Raw genomic sequence first — 15,116 nt, forward strand, 5'->3', positions numbered from 1 at the left:
TTATCCCAATTAAAATTGTATCTTTTTATCATTTATTTAATCACGAGTAAAAAGTGTGTTAATGTGTTAAACAATTGATGTGCAATGGATAAAATTTAACATTTATCAAAAATGAAAGCCTTTGGTAGTATCATTACTAAATAAATGTTTACATGTTTCATTTAAAGCATTTATAGCTTTAAATGCCATCTAATCTAGCCCTCCATTGTAAAAGATGGGGGGCAGGGCCATTTGTTTTTCTTTAGTCTTATGTCCTTCTTAGCTTCTGGATCTAGGACTAGACCTGGCTTTGGTTCTCTTCATTTTTAGTATAGAAGCCTGTCTCTCTTTCTGATTTTCCTTCTTTTAGGTAAGTTCCCATATACTTTTGTTTTTCTGGTATGTCTGTTTATTTTGAATTTATGATTTCTAGGTAAATAAAACAAACATATTCTTTTTCAGAATGCCTTGAAAGTATTAAAGAAAACAAAGCAAATGTTTCTAACATATGTGAAGCTATAAACAAAACAGAGGAGGAAATTGCTTATTACTGTAAACATAGTAAAGAAATGAAAGCCTGCTATAGTAAGTAAGTATTTGACAGAAATGAACTTCCATTTATTACAGAAATGTTGAGTTGGGAGCATAGCTCAATGGTAGGGCACTTGCCTAACATGTGCAAGGACTTTTTTTGACAACCACCGACAAAAATCCTATTTTAAAGTAACAGTGTTTTCTCTGTCCCCCTTCTCTCCCTTCTTTCCCTTGTCTTCCTTCTTGATTCTCTTTTCCCTCTCTTTTTCCCACTGGGAATTGAACTCAAGGCCTTGTATATTCTTCCGTCACACTGAACTAAACCCAAACTCCCAAGTTAGTATCCATATTAGCAAAATAATTAAATTGTCTAGTTATATGCAACTGCAGAAGGACTTACAGAAGATTCCACAGAAAATCAGAAATAAGAGTTATAATCTCACTAATAGTCTAAACAGAATTTTGTAAATTGAGAGTGTTAGCACATGCTTATATACTAGCACTTGAGAGATAGAGGCAGAAGAATCAGAAATTCAAGTTTGTCCTTAGCTACATAGATTCCCAGGCCAAGTTGAGATATAAGATTCTGCCTACAAATAAACAAATAAATGATTTTGGGTGTAAGCTTGGTATGTAAAATTGCTATTGATCTTTGACTTTTCAAGGTCTTAGATTTCTGTAAAAATTTAAGCTAGGGATTGAAGAGATGGCTCAGAGTTAAGAGCACTCACTGCTCTTGCAGAGGCCCAGGGGTGAGTTTCCAGCACTCATATAGTGGCTCGCAACAGGCTGTAACTCCAGTCCCAGGGGTTCCAATATCTTCTCTGGCCTCCATGGGCACTGAATGCATTTGGTGCATAAATCAACATGAAAACAAAACACCCATACATTAAAAAATCAATCTAAAAATTTTCAATATAAAAACTTCTTTTAAGAAATATGTCTTTGGATTTATTCACTCATATCTTACTTGGTTGCAGTTAAATTGCATTTCTTATTTAAGGTTTAGCTGTAGGAAAACACTGTATATAACTGCCAATATCCAACATTAGGTGGTCTTATTAATTTAGGTATGTACTTATTACTCAACAGTCAATAGAATTATGACATGCATGTTTGATATGGAAAGAAGTTAAAAGTACATTAGAAATAGAACAAAGCAGATAATAAAACATCCTTCATAGTATGAACCCAACTAATAATTATATATCTGGATTTCCAAAATTAAGATCCAAAGGTTGTATATCAAAATGTTTGTAGTGAATATTTCCTTAGTGACTAATGTGAGCATTTTTAAATGCACAGAATATATGTATATGTAATCTTTGAACCTCTAATTCTATTCTGGAGAAAATTTTCTAAGGATTGATCAGAAATACAGACAAATGAATGTTTAAGTATAAGTTCTGCTCAGCAAATGATAAGAGAGGATAAGTTATGTGTGATTATGACCTCAATATTGTTAAAATGGTAGTAAAATCTGGAGATTACTTATTAAAGTAATAATACTAGTTACTTAATATTAAGAATGCAGATACTGGTACTGCAGGCCTTTAATCCCAGCACTCGGGAGGCAGAGGCAGAGGCAGGCAGATCTCTGAGTTGAGGCCAGTCTGGTCTACAGAGCAAATTCCAGGATAGTCAGGGCTTTTATACAGAGAAACCCTGTCTCAGAAAAAACTAAGAAAAAGGGGGGGGGGGAGAGAATGTAGATAGTTATTTTTCTATATAACTTTTTTTTTTGTTGTTGTTGGTTTTTCGAGACAGGGTTTCTCTGCAGCTTTAGAGCCTGTCCTGGAACTAGCTCTTGTAGACCAGGCTGGTCTCGAACTCACAGAGATCCGCCTGCCTCTGCCTCCCGAGTGCTGGGATTAAAGGCGTGCGCCACCACCGCCCGGCTCTATATAACTTTTCTGTACTTACAGAATGAGCATGCTTAAGTTTGAAGTTAAAAAATATAAGAAAACAGAAAATTTCACGTACTACTTAGAACAGAGGTGACATGGTATTCAGTAATTTTAGATTTTTTTCCTTTGTTTTTTGTTTTTGTTTTTTGTTTTTTTGAGACAGGGTTTCTCTGTGGCTTTGGAGCATGTCCTGGAACTAGCTCTTGTAGACCAGGCTGGCCTCAAACTCACAAAGATCTGCCTGCCTCTGCCTCCTGAGTGCTGGGATTAAAGGCATGTGCCACCACTGCCTGGCCTTTGTTTTCTTGTTTTTTTTTTGGGGGGTTTATTTTGGAGATTCATTGTTCTTTAAATGATTACATTATTTTTTGTTCCTATTGACATCCAACTGTATTCATTTATCACTTTGAGTTGGTAATCACATTGAAATGGTAATCACAACTATATTTTTTTTCATAGCTGGAAGCCAACATGTGATGTTTTTCATAAACATGAAGATTATATACAAGATCAACTTACTGTTTACCAAGAAACCAATGAAAAAGACAAGTACAGTATATACATTTATATATAGTATATTAAATATATCAGTTCCATAAATTAGTATTGTCATGGATTATATTAATTATTAATTATATAATTACTAATAATTAGTATTAGTAAGAATGGTAATTGAAAAATGGAGCAAGTTTGTATTCTGAAGGTTTTAAGTAAACGAATGCTGTGTTCTATTGTAGGTCTATTTATTTATTGTAAATCTCTATTTTGTGCGTGTTCAGCTACTGCCTCAGATATAAACTATTTTTCAGAAGCAACTATTGTAGCAGAATTATTCAATGATTCTTATAGGAAACCATGTAAAGAAATACATGTAGAGCTAGCTCATGAAAATTTGGGGATATTGACTTTTTTTGGAAATTACAGTAACGTAATTGGGTGGAAGCAATACTTTTAAATGTATTTAAATACTTTAATTTTAAAATACACATGCAAGAATTTTGAAAAAAATTAGGTTAGCATACAAAATAACGGTATTCATCATGGCATGTTTACACATATGCGTCATTCCTTGCTCTCATTTGCTTCCTTCCCTCATTAATCCACCCTGTGCTCCCTCCCCACCTTTCACTCGTTAGCGCCCCTCCTACTTTATAAAGTCATTGCTATTTCCCTCCTCTCTTAAGATCTCTTCCTTTTCTCTTACTTCTTCCTCCCCTTTCTAGTTTTGTTAGCCACGCACACCTTTATATAAAAATACACATACAGATTAAATCTAGGTTCTACATATAAAAAACCTGTAATACTTTATTTTCAAAGATGAACCCTAAAAGAAGTAGGGATGAAAGCTATATATTTGGAGTTTCTGTCATTAGAAATCATGAAAATGTGTAAGATGTCTCAAGGAAATGTATGGAGCATACATATAAAAAACCTGTAATACTTTATTTTCAAAGATGAACCCTAAAAGAAGTAGGGATGAAAGTTATATATTTGGAGTTTCTGTCATTAGAAATCATGAAAATGTGTAAGATGTCTCAAGGAAATGTATGGAGCAAAACCAGGAACATGATAGTTTGAATGAGAATGGCTCCACAGGCTCATATGTTTGAATACTTGGTGGGCTGTTTGGGAAGGATGGAGAACTGTGATCTTGTTGAAGGAGGTATGTCACTAGGGGTGGGCTTTGAGTTTTCAAAAGTCTATGCCATTTCCAGTCAGCTCTCTCTCCCCTCTCCTCCCCTCCCCTCTTCTTCTTCTTTGTCTCCGTCGTCATGGACTCTAACCCTCTGGAACTGTCATCCCCCTATAAACTCTTCTATAAGTTGCCTTCGTTATGTTGTCTCTTTACAGCAATAGAAAAGTAAGACAAGGAGGAGGCTGGAGTATACCATCTAAATTATCCCATCTACCTTTTGCCTCTAGGCTTTTATCTTTCTCTATTTCTGTATACCTTCTTTACTTTTTTTTTTTTTTTTTCTTCTCATGGTTTATTTTTTTTTATATTTAAAAATTTCCATCTCCTTCCCTCCTCCTCCCCCCTCCCTCCCCTCCTTCTCCCCTTTCTCTCCCCTCCTTCTCCCCCTTCCCTCCCCTCCCCTCCACCCATACCTCCCCTCCCTCCCTCTCAAGGCCAAGGAGCCATCAGGGTTCCCCACTCTATGCTAAGACCAAGGTCCTCCCAACTCCCCCCAGGTCCAGGAAGGTGATCGACCAAGCTGAGAAGGCTCCCACAGAGCCCGTCCATGAAGAAGAATCAGAGCCCAGAGCCATTGTCCTTTGCTTCTCAGTCAGCCCCCGCTGTTGGCCACACTCAGAGAGACGGGTTTGGTCGCATGATCCATCAGTCCCATTCCAACTGGAGTTGGTGATCTCCCATTAGTTCTGTCCCACCGTCTCCATGAGTGAACGCACCCCTCTCGTTCCTGACTTTCTCCCTCATGTTCTCGCTCCTTCTGCTCCTCATCGGGACCTTGGGAGCTCAGTCCAGTGCTCCAATGTGGGGCTCAGTCACCTTCCCCATCTGTCGCCAGCTGGAGGTTCCCTCACGGTCCTGACTTTCTTTCTCATGTTCTCTCTCCTTCTGCTCCAAGGGAAGATGGGGAGAGAAAAGTGTGAAGGGGAGAGCGGGGGGAGCTCGGAGGAATGGGGTGCTTGGGATATAGGAAGGGTGGATATGAGAGCAGTGAAGCATATATCTGAATTTAAGGAGCTACCTGAGGGTTGTCAAGAGACTTGACCCTAGAGGGGTTCCCAGGTTTCCAGGGAGACGCCCCCAGTTAGTTCCTTGGGCAGCTGAGGAGAGGGAGCCTGAAAAGGCCAGTTCCTATAGCCATACTGATGAATTTCTTGCATATCACCATAGAACCTCCACCTGACGATAGATGAAGAAAATGACAGAGCCCCACCTTGGAGCACCGGACTGAGCTCCCAAGGTCCTTCTTTACTTTTTACTACATGGCTTGCTGGGTGGCTGGTCCCTGATGTCCTCCTCCTTTTCTTGCTCCTCAATCCTCTCTTGCTTCCCAGTACCTCTTTTTCTCCTTCAATTTATTCTCTCTGTCTGCCAGTCCACCTATGCTTTTGCTTACCTAGCTACTGGCCATCAGCTCTTTATTAGACCAGTCAGGTGTTTTAGGCAGGCAAAGTTACACAGCTTCATAGAGTTAAACAAATGCACCATAAAAGAATGCAGTACATCTTTGCATCATTAAACAAATGTTCCACAGCATAAACAAACATAACATACCTTTAAATAATATTCCAAAACAATTATGTAGGAAACCTTTAACTGAGTTAGAAACTCACACAGGTGGCCCTACATATTTTATTTGGTATAGGTGCAGATTAGACTTTGAAATTCCTAATGGTCAAGGCAATATAGAAATATCATCAGGTTGGGACTCAAACTGTTCGTGTAAAAAACAGTTCCGTTGCCTAAGATGAGTAACTTTTCCTGAAGCTTCAAACAAATTTCTTTCCTGGGTCATAAAAAAGAGGAAATGGAGAATGGAGTAATTAGAATTTTGTATGTGTGCATGCACTTGCATGTGTGCTTATATCATTTAAATATAATTCATGGTCATTTAAGATTTTTTAAAATGTTTAATTTAATGTGCGTGTTTTTGGTTTTTTTGGTTTTTTTGCCTGCATGTATGTCTGTGTACTGCAGGTGTACCCAATGTCTCTGGAGGTCAGAAGAAGACATCAGCTCCCTTGAAGTCGCAATTATAGAGTTGTTAAGTGCTCCTAACTGCTGAGCCATCTCTCTAGCCCCCCTCTATGTGTGTGTATATATATGTATACATTCACACACACAAATATATAATTTTTAAAGAAAAAAGTTCCAGTGAGAAGCTAAAGCAAATCAATCCAAACATGTGTCTTTTAAAAATAGCATTTATTCTAACCTTTTAAGTTAAACAGAGGTATTTAAGTGGAATCAGTTGTTTTCTAAACCAGTCATACAGATAATTTGAATTGATGACTCAGTATCAAACATTTAATAAAGGGAAATGAAATAATGCACCAGCCATTCTGTCTTCCTTTTCTACCTCACTTTTCAGACATGGTTTCACTATGTATTCTCAACTAGCTTTCAACTTGGTATATAGCCCACCCTTGCTTCATACTTTAAATTCGCTAGTCTCATTCGACCAGTTGCTGGCTTCTAATCTCTTATTCCTGCCTAACGCATTCATGAAAACTAATATTGCTACTACTTGATAGATAATGATGACTTTTCTTGAATCATCACTTAGGAAGTTATGTGGTCTTCTGGGATTACTATATGGAGTATGTTTGGTAATAAATGTGTAGTGAACAAGATGGATGGATGCTAATTTCATATGGTATGTTAGCTTTCTTAAAGGTATTTCTCTATTCCCTTTTACTGTTTTCCAAGTTACTCCAAGTGATAAGTGATTAATTAGCAAATACACAATTTGGAAAAAGCTTATTTAGAGGCTCAACTTTCATTTCTTGTTAAAGAGGACAGAGTTTAGTAATAGTGTCTTCTGGACATGACAGGATTGCCACAGTTATTAATAATAGCTGTGGTTGTCTGCACACTATCAAGACAGCTTTCTAGCATGGAGTCAGAAGGAGGTTCATGAGCCCCTCCCACTGCTGAGGAATTATGGATAGTTGGCTTCTCTGGGTATAGAGAGTCCATTCTCTTTAAGCATGTGGCTTCTGGTAGGTTGACCATGCTCCAGTGGATGGCTGCACAGCCAGAAATCTATGGACAGTACAAATTGCATCGATAATGAACAAAAAGAAGACACAACGTTGGGGTTGGTAGGACGGTGGAAATGGATCTGTGAGGAATTCAGCGTGAATATGATCAAAATGCATTGCATAAAATTCTCAAATAATGTTATTAAAATGATGAGAAGGGATGGTAATTGAAGAGGATTAGGAGTGCGTGAATAACTCAGGTAATAAAACAGAAGTATGGTGGAGGAGTTAAAGAGAGCTTGAAAGACAGACTATAGAGGGAAGTAAAGATGAGTAAATGACTGCCACTTATGTTTAATGGAATAGACTTTAATGATATTTGCTAAGTTTTTAGATTTCTATATAATTTCTTTTAATTTTAACAGAAAAATGTATCATGGCTATATATGTCAGTATGAAGATGTTTTGAAACAATACCAACTAAAATACTCAGAAACACGTTTTTCATGTAAATATTATGAGAAGAAAAAAGAACACGAAGAAATTCAAAACAGAGTGTTGGCATGTACTGAACAACTAAAACATTATGAAACTATACTTATGGAACTTCTAGGTATTAACATTTTTATTATATATTGCTTTAGTTACAGCATTTTTACAATGAAAAGAATATAATCATTCTCAACTACAAATTTGTTTTGCAGTTCCTGCTCCGTTCCCATCACTTACTAAATGGACATTACACATGTATCCAAAACAGATTTCACTTATAATTTTATTAGATAAGTATAATTTCTGTTATTAATTGTTGGTTTGTTTTTTCAGTTTAAGTCAAATTTTAAAAATCACTTTAAAAGTCTTCGGTGGTTAGGTTCCTTATATACCCATGTGATCAAAACAAAATAACTTAAGAGAAAATAAAATAGTATGTGCATCTGGCTTTAAAGTAGCAACCAAATGAAAAATGTTATCTTTCTCTGTCTTTTAAAAAGTTCCAGATTAATTGATTTTTAATTTCGCTTTAGGACAGAAGGTAGTAAGAAAGTGAGTCATAATTATTCATTTTGAAATGTGTTGGGTAGCTGTCTTGTGCTGGGAAATGCTGCAATTACAGAACTCCCTTGAAAAGAACTTGAGTTTAGCATGGGAAATAGACACATAAATAAATCTGATAAATACCACTATAATAGATAGTTAAGTGATTCTTAAATAGTTTAAATCTCACCTGTTTGTCAAAAAGATCTTCTGTGATGGTGAGCTTAAAACTTTAATCTTCTCTAAACCCTTAGAATCCTTTATATGCTGTTTTATTGGATTATAATTCCACTGTGTGTCTTTTTTTATCCATGCATTATTGTTCCCATTCCCATTCCAAAGCCATTGCTTTAATGCCTCTACTACTTGCTTTCTCCATGTTTTGGTTTTAGACTGTTTTAGCTTTTTAATTGCTGTGCATTAAATTCGCAGTGGGAAGGATCAGAATTTGGTAATTTAAGATGCAGCTAGAGTTTAAGGGGTTGAGTATGATTTGGGAGGACATACAAAGTTTGAATGACAAAGAGGTAGGTAGAGGTAGGAAGAATTGAAAAATTAGGGTTTAAGTTTTTATATGTAATTTTTTTTTTGGTTTACTTTTGGTAATAACATTTGATAGACCATTCACTTGAAGTTTTGGTTGTAGCATACAAATCATGTATATTATAAGGCAAGATAGGAAAGGATTTAAAAAGTTTCCTAAGAGTTTTATTCATGGTTTATTATTATAATCAGTTCTAGTTTTCCTAAGTGGATTATACAATAATTTAATAAACTATGTTAATAGCTGGGAAATATACTCTATAGGTATAAACTATTTCAAGCAGGAAGACCAGATGAGGAGCTCTTTTCAGTTATACAGGATACACTGATGAACATTATGGATAAAGAAAAGGAAAATTTGAGTGGGTTTTTAATGTTGGCTTTGGAATAAATAAATGATAGAAATTTAAGTTAAATTTGTAATTGAATTGATTATATTTTATTAGTTATGCCAAGTGACACAATGAACTTGCATAGAAAAAGAAGAGAATTGTACCTTGTAAAAATATTTCATTGAAAGAAAAAAAACCCCAACAAGTATTCTTGATAGAATATAAATTTTAAGTTCATTAATATGCTATAGCATTACCTGTCTTTTCAGATACTAATTATCAATTTTGTAGAAAATACATATAAATAGTATATATTAATTATATAATAAATGTAAAAGTTATTTTGTGCCTGTTCCTTAACATAAAAAGAGTTAATTTGAGATATAAAACACAAGACATTCTTAAATGTGCCAACAATTTTACCGAGAGATCACTTGAATTGGAGAAAGAAGCAAATGATATGGAAATAGAAATTAATTCTTTAAATAAGGTATATATTATATTTTAATATATTGTTAATGTATAAATATGATGATTATATTAGTCTACAGTCTTAGAGGAGCAGTTTTTAAAAGACAGTTTAAGTATAGAGAGAGGCCAATTTATTTGCCTTAGTGAAGCCAAAATATATTATTTCAGGTTCTGAACTTATGTAACTCTTAGTTTGGGGGAATAGTTTGGATTTCTTTGAGGTATGAGGAAAGAAGATGAAGAGAGAACAGGATATAACTTAGTTATAAGAATTGATTTCTTTTTTTCGGTGAAGGATCAAACCTAGGCACCAGTGCTTGTTAGACAATTGCATTACTGGGTGCACCCTCAGCCAGAATTTAAAGAACAACAGTGTTTTTGAAAGAGAAAACAAAATAGTAAATAGTTGAGCGATTTGGAAAAACTTATAATTATAGTTTATAACATTTAAAAATCTAGGATAAAAATAGTTTTTAGAATTTTTCTGTAATTTCTGTGTCGTCCCTTGAGTTGTTGATTTTCTTAACTAATTTAGATTTATTTATTTTATTTGTATGAGTATTTTTTTCCTACATATATATGCACTGATGCCTGTGGAGGTGAAAAAAGGCATCAGATTACCTAGAACTGGAGTTTGGGTGGTTGTGAGCCATCATATAAATGCTGGAAACTGAGCCTAGGTCCCCTGTTAAGAGCAGCCCGTGTGCTTAATCATTAGCCATTTCTCCATCTATGACACAGCAGTTTTCACTAAATACTACCAAAAGTACAAATCTGAGTTTCTAGGGGAAAAACAAACAAACAAAAAACCCCCAAAGTATATTTATTAGTTAAGAAAAGTATATATGTCTGACTGCACTGAGGGTTCTCTGTCTCTCTCTGTTCTCTCTCTCTCTCTCTCTCTCTCTCTCTCTCTCTCTCTCTCTCTCTCTCTCTCTCTCTCTCTCTCTCTCTCTCTCTCTGTGTGTGTGTGTGTGTGTGTGTGTACACATAAGGCCAGAGATCAACATTGGGTATCTTCCTCTAATCTCCACCTGAAAATGAAAATTATCCATTTGGCTTGACTGGCCAGTGCGCTTGAGAGATCTGTTTGTCTCCACCTCCCCAGTACTGGATTACAGGCTCATCCCCTTACCTAGCTTGTATGTGGGTACTGGGGATCTGAACTGAGATCCGTATACTTTCAGGACAAACTCCTTGCCCACTAAATTTTCTCTGTTTAAATTCCAGGCAATGCTTCTACCATAGTCTTCCAAGTTCTAAGAATTGTATGAGCTGTCATGAAGCTAATTATTTTGTTTTTCTCATTTTTCTTTTTAGCAGATTGCAAGACTTTTTGAAAGTAAGAATTTTTCAGAAGCACTAGAAGAAAAGAATAGAAATACAGAAAAGAGAAAAGAAATTAAAGAAAGGTATAGGTAAACTTTAAAACTGAATTTAATATGAATTCTATAGCTAAAATTTTGAGTCTGTATCTGATATTATTTTATGCAAGCAATTTTTCTATTAATTTTATGAAATTATTATTTCTGTAAATGTTATAAACTAATATCCAAAACTGCTTATTGTTTAGGAAGACCAAACATAGCATATAACAAGAAATAGGGTAAGAACACCTCATCTGTTCTTTTTGTTGTTGTTGTTGTTTGAGACAAGGTTTCTCTATAACAGCCCAGACTGTCCTGGAACTTGCTTTGTGGATTAGGCTGGCCTCGAACACACAAAGATCTGCCTGCCTCTGCCTCTCAGGTTCATCTGTTCTATAGCCTGTCAATATACAAAAAAATTTATCCAGTTTCTTTGGTAGGACTGTAACAGTTACACAATAGAGAAGCAGTGTTTTTACCCTTTTTTAAAACTTGACTCATTACCAGCTTTACTAGTTCTTCCTTACCTTAAAGAGTGAAGATGAGACTCCAAATTCTTCTGAATCTGCATCATTGTGTATTTTATTGATACTTGTGGAGATAATACAAGGATCAATGAGGCATAAAAAACACAATGGTTTTACCTGTTACTATAAGAGAGGAAAATACTTGTATTACTTACTGATGCTGTTTCTAATCAACTTTCTTCTTTTTGAAGAAAAAGGCACATAGCCTATTTTTGTTCTTAAATTTCACTCTTGGACTCTATTACCTTTATCCTAATATATTTCCAACATACTTTCCTCCTGAGTTATTCCATGATCCTACTTCTTTGGCACTGTTATATTGATGCCACCACTCCTACATATTACTTACTACCTCTTGTCAGTTTGTCATTAGTTTTATATGTTTATATATTAATTTATATATTCTATGTATTTGCAAATATATAGAATTTTATTTTGTGTACACTTCAATATAATATTATAAAAATGTTTTATATTAGAGGAACTTATATAATTAGTTAGTGGTTTTTACTCACTATATACTACTTTACTACTCATGTTTTTGCTTTCTATAGTTTCAGTTACTCATGCCCAATCATGGTTTAAAAATATTAAATGGGACATTCCAGGAATAAACAAATTGAACACCATTCTGAATAGAATGATGAAGTCTTATTCCATGCTCCTCCTTTCCACATAAATTGTGAATCATTCCTTTGTCCAGTGAATCAGTGTTAGATGCACTACCTGCCTGTTGATTGTTTAGTATCCATCTCAGTTATCAAATCAACTGTGGTGTTTATATTTAAATTGGCTCCTACATAGAAGAGTAGCAATGCTGGCAATTGTGATATGTCAGAGAGAGACTATTAAGTGTTTTCTTTAGGTGATAGTTTCAACTTAAGGGATGAAAAACAACAATATACTTTGGTTGTTAAGATTTGTGATATCAAATTTATTTGTGAAACTCTGAAGAAGGAAGAAATAAATACCACTTTTATTCTCATACTTTATTTTTTATTTTATTTATTTATTTATTTATTTTGGTTTTTCGAGACAGGGTTTCTCTGCAGCTTTAGAGCCTGTCCTGGAGCTAGCTCTTGTAGACCAGGCTGGTCTCAAACTCACAGAGATCCGCCTGCCTCTGCCTCCCGAGTGCTGGGATTAAAGGCGTGCGCCACCACCGCCCGGCTTATTCTCATACTTTAATGCAGAAGTTATACCTACAGAGTACAATAATTTCTTAGTTAAGATGGAAAAGATATTAAGAATGTGTATGCTACTATGTATAAGAAAATATGTAAGCTTTGGTACTAGTTGTTGTTTAAGCAGTCATTGAAGGTTAGGGGCCATAGAATGTATCTTCTGTTCACCAAAGGAGAATGATATATTTTTGATAGTGTTTATACTTATTGATTTAGAAAAAACTCAGTAAAGTTATTCTTACAGAAAAAAGGTTAAAAGACACATTTATGGCTGTAATATTGTATTGTTCTACTAATTTCTGTATTCATGATAGTTGATTTGTTTCTAAATAAATCTTTTTAAAATTTGAAGTACTCTGAAATCTACGTTATTTATAGTGAAAGTGTATAAAATGGTTTTGGTCTCTTAAAAAATGTTTGTGTTTAAGAGGAAGAATATAGTACACTGAGAAGAGCATTGTACTTAATCAGGACAGTTCTGGCATTATCATTATTATTAATTATACCATTATCAAGTGATTTAATTCTGTGATAAATCTGTTAAATGCTCTGCAAAACCAGTATCATGATTTGCAAAAATGAAGAGTTTTAACTGTAGAGTATTGAAGTATCCCTTCTGGATACTTAAATTTAATTTTACTTAGCTAATAGTGAATGTAAAAACTCTTTTCTTCAGAATTTTGAAAAAGATGAGCACGTATTGAACAGATCGTCTCAGAGTAGCCAGTTACTATCACCTTGTGCGTCTCAGAAATTTGTAAGACTAATAAAGATGCAATCTTCAGAACCAAGAGTTAAAGGTACAGAATTTGTTTATCATTTAGAAACCTCATTTTTTACTTGACAGAGAGGAAATAAAAAGTAATTTTAGTTATCACTTGGTGTAAGCAATGGCAAACAATACTGAAGATCTGTAGGCATGGGAAAGTAACATTTTAACTCTTCTTGAGAGCCAACAGCATATGACTTGTACACATATCTTTTCATCTTAGGAAAGGAAATCATTTGTGTAATGCTAAAAAGTGTTATAGTCTGGTAGCACGAATGTCAGACGAGGATGATTATTAGCTCTATACTAAAGGGACAGTTGTAATATAGTGATGGTCATTGAAATGTTTAAATCAATTTCATTCAAGGGTCTGCAGATTAATAACATTGTATTATTTTAATTTTTTTCATTAATATCACTACTCTGTCTTCTTTAGAATTTTAAGAGTAGTTTTGTCACTTGGCCATTTTGTCATTTCACATTCATAATTATTGTAATAACTAGTATATAGTAGTGAATTAGAAGGCTTGAAATAATTTCATATTTTAGGATAAATACTCTTAATGTTGGAGAGGTGAAGGCTTGGTCCAGGTATGTACTCAATGACAGAGTGTAAGCTTAGCATATATAGGCAGTGAGTTTAAGATCATGTTTGGTTTTGTTTTTGGAATTAATTTGAAGTAATATATTTAATCTAGATAAAGAAGAAGAAAATTCAGTCAGTCAAGAAGAAAATTCAGTCAATCAGTCAAAGTTTTCTAGTAGTGATTTGAGACAAAAAGAAAATGATTCACAGGTGCGTTTTTCTGTTTTTAATATCATAAATGTTTCCATTAAGTGAGATAATAAATGTAGGTAGGATACAAGGATGTATGTGCGTGCTTGTGTACACGTGTATGTACATATTAAATTAGCCACTACTATTACCTCATTGTCTAAAACATGTAAGAGTTTCAGTATGGCATTCAGTATAAACTTCCCCTTGTGACTAAATATATAAAAAAAATTTTAAAAATACCAAACCTGGTAGTTAGTAGATCAAAACTTTTGAGAAATGTCTGTTAAACCCTTCATTACAGTACTGATTGCAAAGGCTGTAGCCCCCCCAACATTGTTTCATAAAGATTTCTGTCACTAGCAAAATATCAGAAACAATTAACTTTTTTTTCTTGTTTTTTCAAGACAGGGTTTCTCTGTGTAACAGTCTTTGCTATCTCTTTGTAGGTCTGGCTGGTCTTGGACTCACAAAGCTCTGACTGCCTCTGCTTCAAATGCTGGTATCAAAGGCACGCGCAACCAGGCCTGGCGACAATTTACCTATAAAGAAAAAAATGTGACTCCTACAAAGTATAGATTGTTGCTCTTGATTTTGGTTCACTACCAAAGGTTCAAGACCCTATTGCTGAAGATACCATACATTTCCAATACAGGACTTAGAAGATTTGAGTTTGATCTGGCCTGGAAGTCTCCCTGCTGAAAACTAGTTTTCTTGGTATTCAAAGATGCTATTTAAGCTGCCAAGGGAGAAAAACAAATAATATTACTACAATCCAATAAGGCCTATGAACCCACAACAAAGAGGTGTATATTACTCTCTGCTTTATTCCATTGAGACAATGTCTCTCACTGAACCTGAAGCTTGATATTTCAGATAAGGTGGCTGGCCCATTGAGCTCCTGGGACCTGCCTGTGCCAGCATCCCATGCCCAGCTTTTATTTGGGTGCTGGAAATTCAAACTCAGGTCCTCATGCTTGAACAGCAAGTGCATAACCAAAAGCCATTTCCCTAGC

At 34.9% G+C, this 15,116-nt stretch overlaps 1 protein-coding gene across 1 annotated transcript in view; it reads left to right on the forward strand.

The window, feature by feature from the left end:
* C7H14orf39 (chromosome 7 C14orf39 homolog) overlaps positions 1-15,116 on the forward strand; it is a 43,350-nt gene that overhangs the window by 899 nt on the left and 27,335 nt on the right. The window contains exons 3-11 of the mRNA XM_038335635.1: positions 442-568; positions 2,880-2,969; positions 7,523-7,710; positions 7,802-7,844; positions 9,377-9,497; positions 10,802-10,890; position 11,084; positions 13,233-13,356; positions 14,045-14,121. Coding sequence (XP_038191563.1) covers positions 442-568; positions 2,880-2,969; positions 7,523-7,710; positions 7,802-7,844; positions 9,377-9,497; positions 10,802-10,890; position 11,084; positions 13,233-13,356; positions 14,045-14,121 — 860 coding nt within the window. The remainder of the gene's footprint in view (positions 1-441; positions 569-2,879; positions 2,970-7,522; positions 7,711-7,801; positions 7,845-9,376; positions 9,498-10,801; positions 10,891-11,083; positions 11,085-13,232; positions 13,357-14,044; positions 14,122-15,116) is intronic.

This window comes from Arvicola amphibius, chromosome 7 (assembly GCF_903992535.2).
Source record: "Arvicola amphibius chromosome 7, mArvAmp1.2, whole genome shotgun sequence".
In the NCBI taxonomy this organism is placed as follows: Eukaryota; Metazoa; Chordata; class Mammalia; order Rodentia; family Cricetidae; genus Arvicola; species Arvicola amphibius.